Source organism: Ursus maritimus, unplaced genomic scaffold (assembly GCF_017311325.1).
Source record: "Ursus maritimus isolate PB19 unplaced genomic scaffold, ASM1731132v1 scaffold_11, whole genome shotgun sequence".
Lineage (NCBI taxonomy): Eukaryota > Metazoa > Chordata > Mammalia > Carnivora > Ursidae > Ursus > Ursus maritimus.
The window spans coordinates 62,201,108-62,221,970 of record NW_024423453.1 but is presented as its reverse complement, the minus strand read 5'-3'; the positions used below and the strand labels follow the sequence as shown (position 1 = coordinate 62,221,970).

Sequence of the window (20,863 nt, the reverse complement as noted above, 5' to 3'; positions counted from 1 at the left end):
TTTGTTTATTTGAGAGAGGGAGTGCAAGCAGGGGGAGGGGCAAAGCGAGAGAGAGAGAGAGAGAGAGAGAGAGAGGAGAGAATCCTCAAACAGACTCCCCACTAAGCCCACCTCGGAGCTCATGACCATGAGATCATGACTTGAGCCTAAGCCAAGAGTTGGATGCTCAACCCACTGAGCCACCCAGGCACCACTGCCTGTAATATTTCTTAATAAGGGTTCAAAAAAGCCAAACAATATGTAAATATATGCTAATATTTACTGAATGCTTTACTATGAACCAGGCACTGTTCTAAGCTTTTCAGGTATGTATTAGTCTGCTCAGGCTGCTGTATAAAACATCACAGACTGGAAAGCTTAACCAATAGACATTTATTTTTCATAGTTCTCATGGTCAAGAAGTTCAAGATCAAGGGGTGGGCTGATGCTCTTCTTACTAAGGACCTTTTCCTGGCTTGCAAATGGCCACCTTGCTGTATATCCACATGTTGGAAAGAGAAAGCTCAGCTTTCTTTCTTTTCATAAGGACATTAATTTCATGATGGGGGCCCCACTCTAATGACCTCAAAATCTAATTACCTCCTAAAGACCCACCTCCAAATACCATCACACTGGGGGTAGGGCTTCAACATATGAATTTGGAGGGGGGGCACAAAAATTCAGTCAATAATGGGTATATCAACATGCTACAGTTACTCTTCACTACAGATCTGTTAAGTAATATCACCATCATCATCCACAAGTTAGAGATGAAGAGGCAGAAACTAATGAAATCAGTCATTGTGTCAAGTCACAAAGGGCATAAATGGCAAGTTGAGATGAGAAACCCAATCAGACTCCAGAGCCCAAGCCACTGAAAAGGAAGCCCCGCCTCTTCAGGTACGGTTGAGTAGGGCGGGTATGGAGCTAGTCCCGGGCTCAGTGAACTAACTAAAGGCTTATGATCTTTTTGGGGACTCAGGGTTTTTTTTCTATTGAAGAGGGAAGTGATAATAACCCCACACCTGTTTTAACATCTTTACAGTTTCCAAAATTCATCCGTGTGCCGACTTTGTTAGTACTGTACAGCCAGCCCCGAAGGATTAGCAGGACAGCTTGGCTGAGTAGTTTACAAGTCTGGAAGAGTGTCAGTGAGTTCTCTGTTTCACAGTTGTGCCATGACAGTGATAGGGATTGGAGGTCACAGGATCTCCTCAGGCTCCCAGCACAGAGCACTTTCCATTAACAATACTTCATCCCTAAGACAGGTCCTCAACTGCTCCTACTTGACATGATATTTGATTCCTTCTCACTGTTCACTCTGTCATTGCAAGGGGTTATTATTTTCGCAGTTTTGTGTCTTCAAGCTCAGCCATGTCCTTTACCTGGTGCTTGGAACCAAACTGATGTGGAGAAATCAACCATGAGATCCCAGAGGGACCCTCCCCTTCGTTATGCAAGTGAACACAAACGGTCTCACTTTAACCTGTTAAGGTTTGGAATCCAGTGCATTGCCTGGTAGAAAACGACTTTACCAGTAAGCATTCCATTGTTCTTTTTTTTTCTCTTTTATTTTTAAATGTATTTCTACAGGTACCTTTTCTTTCCATTTTATAGATGAGAATGATCTTGATAAAAAGTCTTGCATGAGGATCAGCAAAGTATTTAATGGCAAAATTGGGATTAACATTCATAGTCCCCAGTTTATTTGTTTATTCTCAATCCTTGGGCATAAAAACCCAAATTTATTGCCAATCAGAAATTCTTTTGGGGCGCCTGGGTGGCTCAGTGGGTTAAGCATCTGATCTTGATTTCAGGTCAGGTCATGGTCTTGGGGTCCTGGGATCCACTCAGTGGGGAGTCTGCTTGAGATTCTCTCCCTCTCCCTTTGCTCCCACCCCTGCTCTCTTTCTCTCTAAAATAAATAAATCTTTAAAAATATCCTATTGATTTAGAATAGCACCAAACTAATGATGGTGGGCTCATCACAAGGCAGTTGGTCATTCATTCATTACGGAGCCCTTAGTCATGCCCAGAAGTGGGCTGTTGTCTAAAACCCTTCTGAAGGAGATGCTGGTCAAATTTGTCTGAAAGGCAGTGCCAGCTCACACCCATTGCTTCATCTAATATGGTCTTTGAGGAGTCTTGATTGAACCATTTATCCGGGAGTATTTATAATTTGAAGATAGAACTCTTTGAAAAGATAGGAACTTCATGGTTTAGGTTTGAATTTTGGCCCCAAGAATTGGATCTTAGGTCTGAAAAAATCCTTGAAAGTTGGAGAATTTCGGGTTTGAGCAGGTATCTGGGAGGATCTGTGAGATGTGGCCCGCAGGGGTGCCTGGTGGAGGAAAAGGTCTCTTTTTCTATGGCTCATAGATCCAGTCAGAGGTCAGAGAACAATTTAGGGTTGAAATCCCATCAGAGTTAGCTGGAAAGAAGGGTGATAGTAAAGCATGTGACCAGTTCTTTTTGGACAAAGCCCACCTTGGTGGAGCCATTTCACACACTCATTCAGCCTGGATTCATTCAACTCTGCATAAGGGAAAGAAGAGGAATTAGACCACACTTCTAACAGGGCTGAAGATTCTGGCCATTGTACTTGTTGGTGCCCCAAAGGACCACGAGGGACTGGGAAGCTGCTGTTTTCCGAGGCCCTGGTTCTGCGGGCACTTCAGTGTGAGCACCTGTCCTAGGAGTCACTGGGATTATATATTTTGTTATGATCCCTGAATGTAAATCAGCCGCTGCATCTGATGATCAGAGAAACAGTGTTTGTTCCAATATCACAGGGTGACTCTGTGCCTTGAACATTAATTTGAGCCCTCCCCCAACAGTAACTCTGCTGTGATCAGACCAGATCCATACAGAAATGAGCTCCCACAGCTAAAAAAAAAAAAAAAAAAGAAAGAAAGAAAAGAAAACCTAAAAAACCAAAAAACAAAAACCAAAAAAACTTAAGCAAAATATGCAGATGCCCCCCAGCATTTTTTTTTTCATTTTTTCATTGTGGTAAAACACACAGAACATAATATTTTTACCGTCTTCATCACATTTAGATGACAATTCAGTGGCACTAAGCACGTTCTCAATGATACGCAACCATTTCCACCGTCCAGCTCCAGACCTCCCATCTTGTCAAACTGAAACTCCGTCCTCATTAAACAGCTCCCCCCACCCCTGCAACCACCACCATTTCACTCTCTGTCTCTCTGAACGTGACTGCTCCATGTTCCTTCTGTAAGCGGACTCATATAGAATTTGTCCTTTTGTGACTGGCTTATTGCACTCAGCCTCATGTCCACAAGGTTCATACAGCTAAGAAGCTTTTCAGATTTTAACCTTTTCAGAAATGTTCAGTGAACATATGTCATCGCTGCTCCTGTTTGCAGTGAGTTGGAAGAATGGCAGCTCCGGAGAAAGGTGGGAAAGCTGAGAGGGGGTCTGGGCTGGGGATCGAGGCCGTCCTGCCTTCTCCTTTCTTCTCTGCCAAGGAGGCACTCTGGCAGCAGTGACCTCCCACGCCATCTTCTGCCACACACCGTCAGGTGCAGTTGACACGTATTACTTCACTGCATCTGCTCACAGCTCTAGATGAGAGCGATTTCGATCTGTGTTCCAGATGAGGAAACTAGCTCAGAGAAGTTTAAGGGACTGTCCAGGATCAGCCAACAGGGGCGTGGTACACTTGGATCACCGAGGGGCCCATCAGAACCCAGAGCTGGGGGCCTCTCCATGGCTTCTGCTTACCTGGAGGTGGGCTGGGTCCCAGAGGCAGTAGATGTGGGAAATCCATTGCTCTGGGGTTAGACTCTGGGTTCCAGTGGACCCCCTGCCGTCACTAGCTGTGTGGCTTTGGGTGAGTCACTAACGCTGCCTGAACGTCTGTCTTCATCTAGAGAGAAGGGATACTGTTTATTCCAAAGGGCTACGAGAGAAGCATAGTAGATAATAAGTGGTATCCAAGTGAGCTGAACGCTGCCAGTCAAACAAAGGTAAGAGGTTCCCCGTTCAAGCTTTTTCTCTCCGGGCCAAGGTGCAGAACGTGGGAACCAGCCAGATCCTCCCACATTCAAGACTTTATTAAAGCAACTGAGACGCTGGCCCTAAAACCCAGTCTTGGTGACTCAACGATCAGTGTGGGTTAATGTTCTCCCTGGCAAAGACTCCACTGTAGGACGTGCTGATTTCTAATCCCCCTGCCCAGGGTAGACTGTCGTTCCTGCAGAATAAAGATGCTTGCTGCAATTTCGAAGGAGCGCCTGCAATCACAGTAATCCTGTAATTAGGGCACAGTGCTCGGTGAAAGGGGGAGAAATGTCAGTGTGTGGCGGCTGTCAGCACATTGCGTGAGAGGCATGTTCCTACCGGGCGAGGAGGCCCATGAAGGAGAAGGCGGCTGATCGGTGGCCTCGCGGCAATAGCGGTGCTTGGCTGTAGCCAACGAGGGTAGGATGGCCAGACGAGGAAATTCACGGAAGGACCTCATGGGACAGCACGTTGCTGGGAGGTCTCTGCAGCCAAGTCTCAGGGGGAGTTAGAAGACGGGCTGATTCCTGCCTCTGGGAGGGGTGGAATCGAAACCAACATTGCAGTAAACTGATGTGGAGAACCATGCGGCAGTTCCTCAAAAAATGAAACATAGGATTGCCACATGATCCAGCAAGGCCTCTCGTGGGTATAGCCCTGCAAGAATTGAAAACAGGGGCTTGAACATTAACTTGTATAGTCGTGTCTGAGCAGCATTATTTACAAGAAGCAAAAGGTGGGAGCAGCCCATGTGTCCATTGATGGAGGTACAGATTAACTATGGTCTGTGTGTACAATGGCATATCATTCCGCCATCCCGACCTATGCCACGGCATGGGGGACCTTGAGGACGATATATAAGAGACAAGCCAGCCACAAAAGGCCCAAGTACTTTACAATTGCACTTAAATGACATACCTAAGTAGTCAAACTCATAGAAACAGAAAATAGAATGGGGGTTGCCAGGGGCTGGGGAGATAGGAGAATGGAGAGTGAGTGTCTACTGGGGACAAAGTTTCAGCTGGGGAAGAAGAAAGCACGTCTGGAGATAGACAGTGGTGATGATTACAGCACAACGCTGTGAATGTACCTAACAAATCGTACACTTAAAAATGGTTAAAATGGTAATTTTATGTAATAGTCATATATTTTACCCCCATTAAAGAAACAACAAAAGCTACACATTTGGGGTGATCACTCCGACCTGGTTTGCCCAGAACCTTCCTGGTTTTAGCTCCCACCCCCAAGTCCCGTGTCCTAAAAGCCTTCCCCTGGTCCCAGGCAAACACCCCCCTGAGGCGCGTGTGGACATTGCAGGAGTTGGCGAGGAGGATCCGTCTTGGCCAGCCAGCCCAGTCTGTGGGACACAGTCTTTAACGTGGGTGGCACTGGGAACCCACCAGACCCTGAAGGAGGTGGAGTGGTCTGGGAGGTTGAAGGCTTCTCTCAGTAAGTCGGAGGAGCAGTGACCACAGAAGGAGGGGCTCAGACCAACAGGCAAGGGGAAGAGAGAGTTTCGTTCTTTGGCAACGGCCCCTGCAGCATTTGGGAGAGGCGGGAATTTGTGGCAATCTGGATGGTTTGCTTCCCTCCTCAGCATTCCTTGCCCACTTGCCCTGTGTTCACCTGCTCAGTCTCAAACCCTGAATGATGTCTTGGCGTTCCAGGGAAGCCAGCATGTCTGTTTCTTGATGAATAAAGTCTTAAAAGAGCGAGGTTCTGGCTAACACCTTTATTCCTGGTCAGTGGGATACACTAGACGCTTTGTTGGGTCTGCTCTCTGCAGGTAAAATGCCCTGAGGATTTAAGGAGTTTGAAAAAATACAAAAGACACGTAACTGAGCGCAAGAAGCAATTCTTCTGAACATGCCGCCTTTGTCCCCCCGCAGCTCCTGCTTCCGGCAGCGAGTGCTAGTGCATGGCCTGTGGGACACACCCTCCTCTCTCCAGCACTGGGCCTCCTTGCAGCCCTGTTCCTGATCTGCCTCATTGCCAGTCTCCAGTCCTTTGCTTTCTGGACGATCCTGCGCCTTTGCCCCGGAAAGCTTCTGTTCTCTTAATTTGGAGAAACAACAGAACGGGAACCATGGCTTGAGACTCGGCCCTGTGCACCCCAGCCAGCACATTAGGGGCAGAGGTTTGCAAGTCTATCTCTAAAGCTCACCCCAGAAAAGGCCCTAGGCCCAGGGCAAACAAGGAGCTATGAATGAGCTGGATTGAGGTGCGCTGGGATTAGCACAGATCCAGGAAGACAGAAAAATCTCGAGGTGATCAAGGCATTTTGTTTAATCCCGGTTTCTGAGGCTTGGATCTAAGCCACCCCAGCCCCGCAGTCACCATTAGGCTCTGACTGATGTTGAAGAGAGACTGAGTATGAAAATCCAGGCCATTTTCTCAGCAGTGCATGAAAGGACAGAATACGCTGTATTCTCCATGAGACTTCATTCTTGAACCTTAGAAATAGTTTTTGTAAGCTGTCTGGTGATTTATAGAACTTAACCGAAAGGTCCAGCTTATTGTTTTCATCAGTGCTGTGTAGGAACACACTTAGAAACCTGGAGAAAATATTATTCATTATTTGATCTTGGGTTTGGCCTCTGAGAAAAAGCCAAAATAATGCTGTTAGGAAAGAAAGCAAGTGGGGTCATTGAAATGTGCTGCTAGAGGCCACTTTAGGGTCTGGGAAAATTTTTAAAAAATGTTTTTCAAACATCCCTAGAAACCAAACTGTTGCTGGACCGGTTTTCCAGCAAAGCTGTTGACTCGAGTGAAAGCTGGAACACGCTTTCCAAAGGCGTCCAGTCTGGTGGCAGCAGACCATGCTTGCTGGCAAAGTAGAGGCTGTGCTCACAGCTGCTCGGGCAGGCGCCAGGCTGTCCCTGGCCCGGGGTGTGGGTGGACAGAAGGGCACCACGGCTCCCATCCCCTGGGCAGAAGATGACTCATCTGTCTCAGCTCCCCCGAGGGGCTCTCGTGCTCCCCCTGGAGCCATTGTCTGCTGGGAGGGAAAATCTGATCGGAGCCCAGAGCCAGGGAAGAGAGCAGGACACCCTTCAGACCCTGCCAGGGACTGTCCGTCCCCTGTGGCAAGAGTCAAGCTCTACGTATATATCAGGTCTCAGACGTGAAAGGTCCCAGGTCACACTGCCTTTTCACCTGCCAGGCTGGCCTCAAGGACAAACTGCAACCCAAATAGCCCCCAGATCCATCCCCGGAGGCTCTGGGTTCCAGTTTGCTTTGGTCTGAATGTTTGTGTGACCCCAAAATTCACATGTTGAAATCCTAATGCCCAATGTGATGGTATTTGGAGGTGGGGCTTTTGGGGATGCGCTTAAGTCATGAATGGGAATTAACACTCTTATAAAGAAACTCCAGAGAGATCCCTCACCTCTTCTTCCCCCATGTGAGGACTCAGCGAGAAGTCTGTGACCCGGAAGAGGGCCTCTCTTGACCGTGCTGGTCCCCTGATCCTGGCCTTGCAGCCTCCTGCTGTGAGAATTAGGTGTCTGTGGTTCAGAAGCTACCCAGGCTGGGGTATTTTGTTGGAGTAGCACCTAGAGACTAACACATAATCCTAGATCAGCCCCTAGTGAGATGAGTGGCTCTGGGAAGTGATGTGACCCCTTTATGGAAAGGGCATGCTGACCACCTTCCCCTCCCTGGTAAGACTGCATCCTGGGCATGAGGTGGGCCTGGAAGCTAAACACCCAAGAAAGGAATCCTGTGTGCTTTGATTGAGTGAGAGCAGACGAGACGGGCGCTGTGGCCGGGGTGGGAAGGACAAGCCCAGATCAGCATGCCCACAGTCACCCCGCACCCCACACTCCATGCTGTGGGTTCCTTCCTGCCTCCCCTCCCACTGTCTGCACTGGGCCCTACACTCAAAAGGCTGATGGGTAGGTCTCCCCCTTCTTCAAACCTTTCAAAGGTACCACCAGCCCTCCTGGCTCCCTTGTTCTCTCCAGCCTCAGCTCTCCCATTCTGAACCTCTTACCCTCCATGGCAGTCTCACTGGGTCCTTATTCCCTCCCCTAGAACCACTCTTTCCCATTCCATCATCCTTCAGGCCCAGCCCTTGTCTCCAAACCCTGTAGGTTGGGTGACAATCCCCACCATGGGTACCTCCTACCATAGCACTTACACAAGGCCTTTGTTGACTCATCTGTCCCCTGACCAGGTGGCAAAACACCAAGGAGAAATGACTACCATGTATTCACCAGGCCCATCCCAGTGCCTGGTGCATAGCTCTGGTGCTCAAAAGCCATTTGTTGAATGAATGAATGAATGAATGAATGAATGAATGAATGAATGAATCAACCAATCAATCAATGGACTATACCTCCCCAGAGCCAGGTTTTGATTTTCCCCAGTTGGGACAATCCTAGGGGACCTTTCCTGACTTTCTCACCCAGGCTGCCCTCCAGGCCTGTGGAGAGGCAGTGAGTAGAATGAACAGAGCACTGGCTTGTGGGTTCAAAGCCTTCATTTACCACTCACTGGTGGTGCAACTCTGGGCAAGGTGCTCAAGCCGTCTGAGCCTCAATTTCCTTATCTGTGAAATGGGCATAATCATAATATCTGCTCTCGAGAATGACATGAATAACACATATATAAGACTCTCTGTATAGGACACGAGGTTCCATAAGTATTAGTTCCACTTTATCCCCCAGAACTACAGAGCTAAGTATTTAGTATTTCCCGTATGACACTCTTATATCCCCTACTAAGTTAACAGGAGCCCTTGAGTGCTGAGGCCCCGTAGGATTCTTCTTTGGTCACCAACAGGGCCGGGAGCAGAGCTAGTTGCCAAATCACGCTTCCCACACACACTTCGCAGATGATTACTCACACCTGACACCTGTGTTGCTCCTCATACTTTAGCACAGCCCCGTGGGCTTGGCAGGGTGGTGTTAGAATCCCCTTTATCACGTGGCCTAGCTGGGTTCACAGAGCTGGTAATGCAAAGCCCTTCAGGATTTGAAATGGAGGCAGGGGACCCTGCCGGGCAGGGTGTCCTCAGTTTGGCCAATGTGGGGCCTTCCCCAGCTTCCCGGCCACTGCCCTGGACAGCCAGTGGGGGCCTTGTGGGGCCGACAGCCAGTCCTAGAGCTGTGCCGCTCAAGGCAGGCTGCTGGAGCAAGGCCTCCAGCCAGGCTGCAGGGAGGGCTGGCTTCCTGGCCTCTCTGAACAAGAGGCCCCGCTGGGGTGTCTCTGGGCGAGAGAGCTGCCGGAGGGGAGACCCTCCTGCGGGGATCGTGTTCCTGCTCCCCCACGAGCTCCTCGAACTGCCTTCGTATTGTACCTACAGGGAGCACTTACGGTCCAGGATGGGGATTGTGCTTCCTTGAGACATTTTCTGGACATCAATCAGCTGTGGCCAGGGCAGCTGTCAATGGAAGGAAGGATGCTGAGGCACCCTGACTTCTGTGGAGAGTCCCGAGAAGACCCCTAGAGCACCTGTGTTGGTGCTTCTAGACTTCTGGGTTCTGGGCTCCCCAGCTTGGAAACGGACGGAGTGGGAGTTTCACATGGGGTACTGAGCAAGCCCACGAACCAGCCAGAAACACTCACTGACCACGAGTGAGGGACTGCTGCTGGTGGGACAAGAGCTCTCTGGAGCTGGGGCTCGTATGAGTAATCAAGGCTCCCGTGCATCTGTAGTTTCTATATATAGATTCTCACGGTACCTTCAAGAGGAAGTGAAGCTAATCTATTCTCTGCCCCACCTTCCAGGCATGATTGAGGCCATTTTGCTCTCCAAAGTCATTTCACACTCCATTAACCTGGAGCCTGCCTCCTTAGAAAGAACAGATGGTTTGGGCCTCATCTGCCTGAGGGAACCCGAAGCAGCTTAGGGCACTGGGGTGAATGCAAAGCCCACCTCAGGAGAGTATTTGCTGTGCCTGGGAAGGGGCTGTGACCCAGCTCCCCCTTCATAGTACAGAGTTAGGGCAGGAGTCAGGGCTGCTCCCCTCCCCCACATGCCCCAGGTGCTCAGTAAGGTCACCAACTGGTGAGTGCTGTGGAATGCGGCCAGGCCAGCGGTGGCCCTGGGGGCTGCTGGCAGAGTGTGAGCTTGGGGGGGAGGGGGTGGTAGGTGGGGGAGGGGGTGGTAGGTTGGAGAGGGCTGGGCCAAGCCTGTGACAGCGGACTGATGGGCACTCACAGGATCTCTGGGCATAACTCTTGCCCTCCTTGAAAAATGAGGGTGATCAGCCCTTTGGCTCCTTCCTGCTCTCGTGTTTGGCGGCTCTGTGCATCCTTCTAGCTAGCCCTGTTAGAGCTAGCTCTATCAGAGGGGGTCCTCCTCCAGGGCTGGGGCTGGCGGGCGTGCCTGCCCTGCGGGGGAGGGTGCGGGAGGCAGAGAAGCCAGGACTTCCCGCTGGCTTGGGACTCTCCTTCTCCCTGGGCTGCCGTGGCTCCTGAGTGCCAGGCCCTTGGCACAGACCTGGAAACCGTTTCCCCTGTCAAGGGCTCAGCCACCTTGAGTGAGCCTCTCTGTCACCATCCCTGGCTTTTGCCTGCTCACTGGCTATGTCTGGCTCAGGCCTGTGCCCAGGGACATGACCAACAACAGCTTTTGGGCAGCGCTCAGGTTTTGTTCTGATTTGGGGGGGGGGTGCTGGTGGCAGCTTGGGGACAGGGTTGGGTCCTGAAGCTTATAAAATAATATTCATCCCTGCAAAAGGGGATGTTCAGCCCAGGGGGATGTCTCAGGCTTGAACAGTCCCTTCTGAACCTCTGTGCCACCAGACATGGCCTTTGTATTAGAATAATGAAGACTTCTCAGAGGGACAGGGGAGTTCTTGGAAAAAGGGCAAAATCAAGTGAACTTTGGAGAATAATAGCCTAGAGTTCCAGGAGTTGAGAGGATGTATTGAATGAGCCTAAAACTAAGTGAAATACAAAGTGGATACATGCTCATTCGATCCCAGAAGCAACTGATTGTGTAGCCGCCGTTCAAAGCACAGGGGTTCTGAGGTCGGGCAGCTCTGGGTTCAAACCCCTGCTCTGAAGGTTGATGTTGGCCAAGTTACTTTACCTCAGTTTTCCCACCTGCAAGATGGGGATGGCGCCTACCTTAAAAGAGCTCTGTATTAAATGATGTGATGAACAGACTTGTGCACAGGACATTTAGTACAGAATACCTGACTAGCTCGGTAGGTATTTATTACATACACTCTGCCAGGTAGGTATTTATTAGATCCATTTTACAATGACAAAACCTGGGGCTCGGTTCATCGGTTTTCCTAAAATCGCACAGCTAAGATATAGTAGAACCTGATGGGAAGTCTAGTTTAGTTACAAAGTTGATGCTTTTCCCACTCCACCTGTGACTGGTTAGTGACCCAGCTGCACTACAGTCGCCCACAGGCATTTGTTAAATTCCTGACACCACCCCGGATTTATGCAATCTGAATTTCCACGGGGGGTTGGGCAGGATCTGTATTTTTAACAAATGCCCTGGGTGCCTCTTGCAACAGTTTCTACACACTAACATATTGTGTAGTTGTTATAACTGGGAGGGTGCCCCTCAGAGGAATCAAGCTTTCCTTATTGTAGGAAAAATGTGATCGGGAAATAAGGAGCAGCCTAATGTCAATCACACTTAAAGACATGGATCTGGTTGCTGAAGAAGGTCGGGATTTGTGTATTTCCCTTTGGTTAATTTCACTGTCTGCTGTGCCTGGCGCCCAGCGACCCTCGGCGCGCACCTCAGCTCCCCAAAGCATTTTGAACTGTACTTATTATGCCCTTGGTATAGCGCTTGTCACACTGTGTCATTGTGTTTTGTGTCTGTTTCCTCCACAAAAAGTGGAACCCCACAAAGGCAGGAACCCTGTCCCATTCTCCCACCTGCACCCAGCTCCTAAGCTCAGACCCCCCCGTGAACTCTGGCTATACTGGATGAATGGAGGATTGGATCACAGGATCCCCCCACTGCCCGCCCGCCTGTCTCTTACAGCCCCAGGCCTGCCTTCTGCTGCTATTCTGGGTGGGTGCCCCTATTAGGCCTCTGCTCCTGTCTCCCACCTTCCTCTCTTTTCAACTGCAAGACAGTCAAGGGAAGGAAAGAGGCAGGACCTATTCTTGGAGTCAGCTTCATCTCATGGCCAACGGTCCCCACCTTGTCAGCTCTCACCGTGAGTGGGTAATTTCGGGGGACCCAGGCCTCAATTTTCTTATCTTAGTCTAGGAGAGTCTATACCTTTTTTAAAACCTGTAGATGACAAGGTGAGGCATGTGTACCAATTACATTGTCAAGACAGAGAGGAACTTGGAACTTTTCTTTCTTTTGCCTTTGATTTTTAAATCTTTTTTTTCCTAATGATATATAATGTATTCCTATTTTAGAAACCTCAGAAGCTAGAGAAAAATCCAAAGAATCATATTGGCACTCGGAAATGACGGTCATTGGTGTTTCATCCTATTGCCTTTGCTGGTGCCTCTGTTTATACACACCTTAGTAATGACCGAAGGGTTACTAAAGTGAGTGGCTAGATCACTAGAACAGAGTCTTCATCCTGCAGGTTGCTCGTGCCGGGCAGGCTGAGAGCTCCCAGCTACCCTGAGAAGATTCACAGTCGGGCAAAGGAACAGCTGGACTAGAAAGTCTGGGGACTCGAATCCTGGCTCAGCCGGCAGCTCCCTGGACGGCTCTGAGCATACCCTTATCATAAAACGGCCACAGCTGTCCCGGCTCTGCGACAGGGTCCTTATAAGGCATTGCTCACCCTTTACGTGTGTGCTGTTCTCTAATCAGCAGGGTTTTATTCATTTATTTATTTCCTTCAAAGATGTTATTTATTTGTTTGACAGAGAGAGAGGGCAAGCAGACATGAGCAGGGGTACAGGCAGAGGCAGAGGGAGAAGCAGCCTCCCCACTGAGCAGGGAGCCTGATGCGGGACCTTATCCCTGGATCCAAGGATCCCAGGACCTCAGGACCTGAGCCGAAGGCAGATGCCCCACCGATTGAGCCACCCAGGTGCCCAGCTGGGTTTTAAGTACAGGCTTTTTTACAACTCCCGGCCCCACTGACAGAACACTGAGTGTCAGTACCTATGCCTAGTATGAAGGTAAGCGATCTGGATCCGGAGCCAGGAGATGTGAGTCTATGTCTTGGTTTGGCCATATCCTTGCATATGACCTTGGGTAAGTCACTTAACCTCTCTGATCCCAGGTTTAGCATCTTTCTGAGGCTCAGTCTTCCCCTCTGTAAAATGGGAATAGCAAGTACCTCCAAGCCTTCTCCCAGGACACTGAATGTTAAAATGCTTTGGGGACCATACCATGCTCCCTAGATGGGAGGCATTACTGCAGCTGTCATCAGATGAGGCTCAGTGCGTTTGAACTGCCGCCGTTCGGCTGTGTCATTCAGCGGAAATGGGTAACGCTGGCCTTGTTGGTTGTGCCTGGGACACACCAGTCATGTGCTTGCCAAGCGGGCAGCACAAGCAAGAGAGGCTTAATCAGGAGAGGTTGAAATCAAGCTGTGGACACAGAGGGGCCAGCCGAGTTCAGGTCCATGACCTCTTGCCACGCAGGCCCTAGAATTATTAAAACGTGTCAGGTTCCTCTTCCCTTTTTCTAACAACCATAAACACCTTTCGGGGGGCTTTCTGTGGGTATCAAACACCTGCATGAAACTAAAAGAAATACATCTGCTCACACCCAAGGATTCTTGCCACAAAGACAACCCCTTAGGAAGCTGGACTGTTTCATTTTTAGTTTCAGCACCAGGCAGGCCAAGTGGAAGATTTTTCCCTTTTCTTTATCTTTCGGGGGAAAATGTTGCAAGGGGAATATTTTAGCCTGGTCGAAGAAAGAAGACAAGCGAGCATCCCTTTCCCCTTGTGCTGCAAGCTCTGGGACCAAGCGCAGAGGTTAGTGACATGTTCTAGAGAGCTGAGTCCCACAGGATCTGGGGCGTGCCCTTTCTAGCTCACTCTTTCCTGAAGGACTGCCCCCAGCCTTTGGCCACCTAGTGAGGCCGCCCCAAAGGCAAGGAGCTGGAGGCTGGGACTCTCTGCCAACGTAAGCAGTCCAGAACAAGCAAAGATACAGCACGGCCCCTGGGCCGGGCTCCGGGTCCGTCCCCTGCACACAGAGGTGGTAGCCCTGCCTGCCATAGCCAGATGGCGACAGGGGCCCAGGATACTTGGGGAAGCCAAAGGTCAGGGCTTCCTCTCTTGGAGGAGTAATGCCAACAGGGTTTGAGGATCTCCACCTTCCTTGTACCTCCAACACATGAGACTGGAAGAAAAGTCTGCCCTACTTACAGGTCCCTGGAACATGGTGAGAGCAGAGAGGGAGAGTGAACCCACCGAGGCAGCTCTTAGGATCCTTTCTTGCCTTGGAAATAAGATTCAGGCAGTCACTCTCTGCCTCTGAGTTGTCCAGGTAGGAGATGGGGTGGACTAGCCCGTCTGTCCAGACCCAGCATGGCCTGCCGCTGGAAGGGTCAACAATGACAACAAACTGTCTCACTGGTTTTGTTAGTGGCTCCTGGGACAGCCCTGCGGTAATCACAGAGCTGTTTGGGGGCCTGCCCTCTATGGGCAAACCCACTCCAGAGCCAAAACTTCCAAAGAATTGAGGGTTTGGCATCCTGGAGGGAAAACAGCCACCTGATTGTCTGAATTACAGATTTTTAATCTGCTACCTTAGCCACATGAGGAGAAAAGACGAATTTGCATATGGGCCTGACAAACTGGTGGAGTGAGCCTGCCCAGCTGTAGAGAAAACTTAACTCTGGGCTTAAAATAAAACAAAGGTTATTTGAAACTACTTTCACTGGGTTCAAAAAACAGGTTAAATTTTTTTTTAAGATTTTATTTGAGAGAGAGCGAGAGAGAGAGCACGAGTGGGAGGGAGGGGCAGAGGGAGAAGGAGAAGCAGGCTCCCTGCTGTGCGGGCGGTGGGCTCTGAACCCGGGACTCTGGGATCAAGACCTGGGCTGAAGGCAGACACTTAACGACTGAGCCACCCAGGCGCCCCCCAAAAAACAGGTTAATTTTTAATGACATCTCCAGTGAGTTGACAGATGACAAATTAGGAAAACAAATGACATGAAGTTGAATGTTTTGACTGAAATTCTAAAAATGTGAGATTGCGTTTGCTGCGCAGATGTTGGACTCCGTGTTTTCCACCCAATCCAAGGATTTTACGAGTTGCCTTTGTTACTATTTAATCCCCGAAGCGAAGTGGACAGAACTGCACATTCAAGTTGGCCTGCCTGCCAGTCTGCCTCTGAGCTGCTTCTGACCTCAGACATACACTCTCTGATGGAATCTGGTTCTTGGACAACTCAGTGTGGGATGCTGGGACTTCCTTCCCAGAGACCCATTGACTGACTGAGCCTGGAGCCAAAAGGGCAGCTATGGCAGTGGCTCAGCTCAGGGTTCAGGCCTGGGGATCCCTGGGGCTTTCCTCTGAGGTCCCTTCTTGGTCCTCTGGCTCTAGTCATGCCTGCCTCTCAGTCCTTGCTTCTCAAAGTGTGGTCCGTGGACCCGCAGTATAGTGTTACCTCGGAGCTTGTTGGAAATTTGGAATCATGGACCCCATCCCAGACCAACAGGATCAGAATCTTCATGTTAACAGGAGAGCCAGGTGATCTGTATGCAAGTTAGTTTGGGAGTCACTGCTCTAAGAAGTGCTCCTGAGGGAATTCAAGAGCACAAATCTGCCCCTGTCGTTGCTCATTCGGCATGCCCAACTGGGCCCTTTGTGGGAGGGCCAGCTCTCCTGCTTCTCTCCCCATAGCTCTCTACCTTCAATGGTGAAGGCTGGGTTCAAGCTCTGGCTCTGGCACTTACTAGTCATACAATCCTAGGCAGGGGATCTGACTTCTATGACCCTCACTTTATTCATCTGTAAAATGGAGACAATTACAGCAATCACACAGGTCTGATGTAAGAAAAAGAAATAATGGCGTGAGGACTGGGATTCTCATTCAGTCTCATTTCTCCCTTGGCCCCCACTCCCATGCATTCTGTTGACTGCTGGCTTCTTTGTGAATGTACATTTTTAGGAATCACCCAGCAAAATCCATTGACTTTGGAAGATACTATGTAGTACGGTGGCTAAGAAGAGCATGGGCAATGCAACCAAATGGGCCAGAGTTCAAATTTCAACTCTCTCGTGTATTGCTACATTCCTCTCTGAGCCTCGGTTTTTTCCTCTATAAAATGGGTGTGACAGGAAAGTGATGTGACAATCAAAAGAGGTAAGTAATGCATGTGAAGTGTGAGGCACACAACAAACACGATCAGTGACAAAGCTCGGTATTATTATTATTACTATTATTACCCATCCCCGGTAGCACAGAGAAATGGTGGGAGGGGGGCACAGCTTAAACTGGCACAGCCACGCTGGAAAACAGTATGGAGTTTCCTCAAAAAGGTAAAAATAGAGGGTCTGCTGAGTGGCTCAGTCGGTTAAAGCGTCTGACTCTTGGTGACGGCTCAGGTCATGATCTCAGGGTCGGGAGATTGAGCCCCACATTGGGCTCCACGCTCAGTGCAGAGTCTGCTGGTCCCTCTCCCCCTACTCCCCTCCATCCCTGGCTCTTTCTCTTAAATAAATAAAATCTTTAAAAAAAAAGTTAGGGGCGCCTGGGTAGCGCAGTTGTTAAGTGTCTGCCTTCGGCTCAGGGCGTGATCCCGGCATTCTGGGATTGAGCCCCACATCAGGCTCCTCCGCTATGAGCCTGCTTCTTCCTCTCCCACTCGCCCTGCTTGTGTTCCCTCTCTCGCTGGCTGTCTCTATCTCTGTCAAATAAATAAATAAAATCTTAAAAAAATAAAAAATAAAAAATAAATAAATAAAAAATTTAAAAAAAGTTAAAAATAGAACTACCCTATGATCCAGCAATTGCACTACTAGGTATCAGCCCAAAGAATACAAAAACATTAATTCTAAGGGATACATGCACCCCAATGTTTATAGCAGCACTATGTACAATAGCCACCTTATGAAAGCAGCCCAAGTGTTCACTGACTGACAAATGGATAAACAAGATGTGGTATATATACACAATGGAATATTATTCAGCCGTAAAAAAAAAAATGAAATCTTGCCATTTGTGATGACATGAATGGAGCTAGAGAGTATAATGCTAAGTGAAATAAGTCAGTCAGAGAAAGACAAATACCATATGATTTCACTCATATGTGGAATTTAAGAAACAAAACAAACCAGCTAAGGGAAAAAAGAAGAGAGAGAGGCAAACCAAGAAACAGACTCTCAACTGCAGAGAACACATGGATGGTTACCAGCGGGGAGGGGGTGGGGGGTGGGGGAAATAGGTGACAGGGATTAAGGAGGGCACTTGTGATGGGCACCAGGGGATGATGCGTGGAAATGTTGAATCACTATACTGTACACCTGAAACTAATATTACACTGTATGTTAACTAACTGGAATTTAAATAAAAACTTAGAAAAAAAACTACTACACCATATATGAAAAAAAAGAAAATATCATACAAATATAAAGCATTATCAATGCTGGTATTCCCTGTGCTTATTTCAGACAGCTTTTGGCAGCCAAGTTAGTCCTGACAATTAGTGCTTCTCCCTCTGCCTACAGAGCGTTGCGCTCTACATTACCCACAGGTGTCCTTGACCTGGCCCCACCTGCTTTCTCTCAGTGTAGTCTGGCTGGGGCACTCATGCGGCTTGGCTTGCAATGGCTGGGTGAGAAAAAGGGGCACAGCCTGGAGACCTACAGCGATGCTTTTCAACTGAACCTGCATTTGGAAGCCCTGGGGAGGGGGGGACTTAAAAATCTACCGATGCCTGGGTCCCACCCACTGACATTCATTTGATTGATCTGAGGTGTGTCTAGGTTCTGGGATGCTTTAGGGCTTCCCAGGTGACTCTACAATGCAGCTGGGGTTGACAGACACCTCTCTTATCTAGAGGAAGAGGAGGAACTCCCTCCTGGTTTATATGCAAGGAATACCTTCCCTAATCTCTACCCCAAAGGGGGGCCCACAAGGAATGCTAATTTATTTCAAAAGCAAACGCCTCCACTCCCAGAAGCAATAAAACATTAAATGGACCCAGAGCCAAATACTTGAACCCTTGATTGATGGGGATATTTTTGCTCTCCTTGTGAAAACCAAATAAAGCAGTTCAGCCTCAGGAGTTTAAAGAGTAGCTTTAGAGAGCAGGGCCCACTGCATGTCCCTCTTAACTCCCCTCTTAAACACCCCGGGAGCACCCAGTGGCAGCGGAGTGCCCAGAGACGCAGTGTGAATCCACAGGTACCCCATTTGCTATGCAAGCCAACTGACCCTCCAGTTACTAGAGACAGACATAGTGGAACGGTGGGTTCTGGGAAGGCGTTTCAACATTCAAGGTGACACATTAAAACCAAAAAAGATTTCCAATGGATCAGACACCTGAGTCCCTGAGCCTCCCCTCCCCCAGCCCCAACGATTTATTTCAACCTATGAGGAATTCCAGACACCAAAGGGGATTTATTTTTCAGGCTTTTGCAGAACAAACCAGGCAGGCCCCTGCCTACCCTGCTGACACAGGAGTTATGAGTGGCTCTCGAAGCCATTGGTTGCTGGCTCACCTGTAGCTAGAGTGGCCTGACTGGGCAGGTGTGACCTGGGCCACAGGTGATGAGGAGGGGCAGGAGTTGAGATCATGGGGAGCATTAGCATCGTGCCCAGCTTTGCCCAGAACCAGTGGTCCTCCCCTGGGCCATGAGCACAAAGGTCTGAACACCCATTCTCTTTCCCACCTGCTGAGAGATGCCCCTGATGGGAGCCTGCTGTGCCCCTGGGCAGAGAAAAGGTCAAGCTGCTGCCCCCCTCTCCCCAAGCATACCTGTTGCTCATGCTCATTTCCTCGGATGCACACCCCCCCACACCCCCCACCCCCGGGTCCTGACTTCTGGACAGACTCGAATTCCGCCTCCGAGACCCAGCCCGAAGCTTTCAGGCCCAACCAACCACGCCACCCTCTGGGCAGCTCCTTAAACACAGTTCCTCCGTAAGTACTTATGACTAGGGGCTGACTGGCATGTGGATCTCATGTAACCACACAGTAACGAGGTCTACCCTTGATTTACTAGGAAAATGAAAGCCATGCAGTTGGGAGGGATAGAGATGGGGGGAGAGACACAGAGATAAAGAGAGACACAGACAGAGGAGACAGACAGAAAGGGGGGGGCATCTTTTCCGGGGATTCTTGGAGGGGCAGCCACTTACCAGTTCCTTCCTGAGCCAGGCTATAGCTTCGTCGATATTTTCAAAGCCTTCCAGCTTGCCAGTGGGCTGGGGCCCAGCGTCCTGGCTGGCACTCCCGTTAGGTGGGGGATGCTGCCTGGGCTCTCTCCTGGGGCATGAGGGCTCCTCCTCCCCACACTCCTCCTGCTCAGCAGCTGGCCTCGGGAAGGGCCATGTCTGCTCTTCCAGCCGGGCCTGCCATTCCAAGTAGGAGGGCCTTCGGGTCTCCAGCCTCAATTTCTCAGTGAGGGCCTTCAGGCTCCGAAGGTGGTCGTCGGGAGGCAGGGCTGCTCCTGCCGTCTCTTCTTCCCCACCTACCACTTCTTCTACTTGGATCTGAGGCACAGACATTCTAGAGCCTGCTGGGGCGGCCAGTCATGGGAAGTGGTGGGGGGCGGTGTGGGAATCTTAGTGGGTGGCAAGGTTGGGTCCCACTCAGGAAGGGTCTCATCCAGCTGGGGTCAGGGATCCTGAGGGCATTGCTGGTATGTTAGCAGCTCCCGGAGCTGACAGGGACCGTGGTTGAGCCACACCGAGTGCCCTCTCCAGAGCTGCTGTGGAGGCTCAGGATTTAAGATTCTTCCCGGAGTCCTGTGGGTGCCATGTTTCACAAAAGGCAGGAACAGACAAGCGTCAGCAGGAATCTTGGGGGCAGATTTGCCAAGAAGATCTATCAGTGCTGAGGTGCAGGCAGATCAGAGACTGGCGGGGAAGCAGGACTGAGCTCCCTCCTCATGGGCAAGGGCAGGCGTTGAGGAGCTGCCGGCTGGTTGGAGGCCCTGCAGGAAGGACGCAAATGATGTCAGTACTAATCCCTCCCCTGGCAGAAGGCCCGCCACAATCCTGAGCTCCTCAGGAGGGGAAACTGAGGCTCCAAGAGGTTAGGTGACATTGCTCGCACAGGACGAGAGAGGCAATTTCAAGCCTTCATTCAACACAGAGAAGTTAATAATAAATCAATGCTCTGCACACACAGTGTTCACTATTTACGAAATGATTCCACCTGCATTATCTCATTCAGTTCTCAAGGCAAGTCTGTAGTTACTTCTTTCTGTCCCCATTTTACACGCAAGAAACCTGAGGCTCTGAGAGTTTGAATGACTCACCAGAGAGCTCCTGGCGATGAGCAAGGACAAGGCTGGGTTGTCTGATTCTGAAGGATCAGGTCTCTCCTCTGAGCGACAGCGAAACTGTGGGTCCCCAGGCAGGCACAGTTGTGCCTTGGGGTCCCTGGACCGCTGACCCCGCCCCACCCCGCCCACCACAGCCCTTGTCCTCAGGCGCTTGCTCTTCCAGCTCTTATGACACACTCTCAGCTCCTTCCTCCAAGAACAACACCTTACCTCACCTCTTCCGAGGAGGAAGCAAATAAACCTGCAACGGCTGAGGGAAGAGCCGAACTCACTCAAGGATTGTTAAACCGAGCGAGGATTGTGACTCACGGTTCTAGAAAGATGGTTCTCCCATTTACCTAAAACGCCCACACTGCAGTGCCTCATGGACAAGGGCTGAGGCTCTCTGATCTGATTTGATCCTCCCATCTCTGGGGAGGTGGTCTGAGCGCAGGGTAGAGAAGTAACTCTGAGTCTGAGTGAGACCCCAGCCTCCCA

The 20,863-nt window shown here is 50.0% G+C and overlaps 1 protein-coding gene across 2 annotated transcripts in view; it reads right to left on the bottom strand.

Moving 5' to 3' along the window:
- FAM167A (family with sequence similarity 167 member A) overlaps nucleotides 1-20,863 on the bottom strand; it is a 33,984-nt gene that overhangs the window by 3,748 nt on the left and 9,373 nt on the right. The window contains exon 2 of one of the 2 annotated variants that reach the window (XM_040626457.1): nucleotides 19,236-20,032. In XM_040626457.1, coding sequence (XP_040482391.1) covers nucleotides 19,236-19,604 — 369 coding nt within the window. In that variant the 5' untranslated portion in view covers nucleotides 19,605-20,032. Of the gene's footprint in view, nucleotides 1-19,235; nucleotides 20,047-20,863 lie in introns of those variants that run through there. The other variant, XM_008705076.2, reaches the window with a different exon arrangement.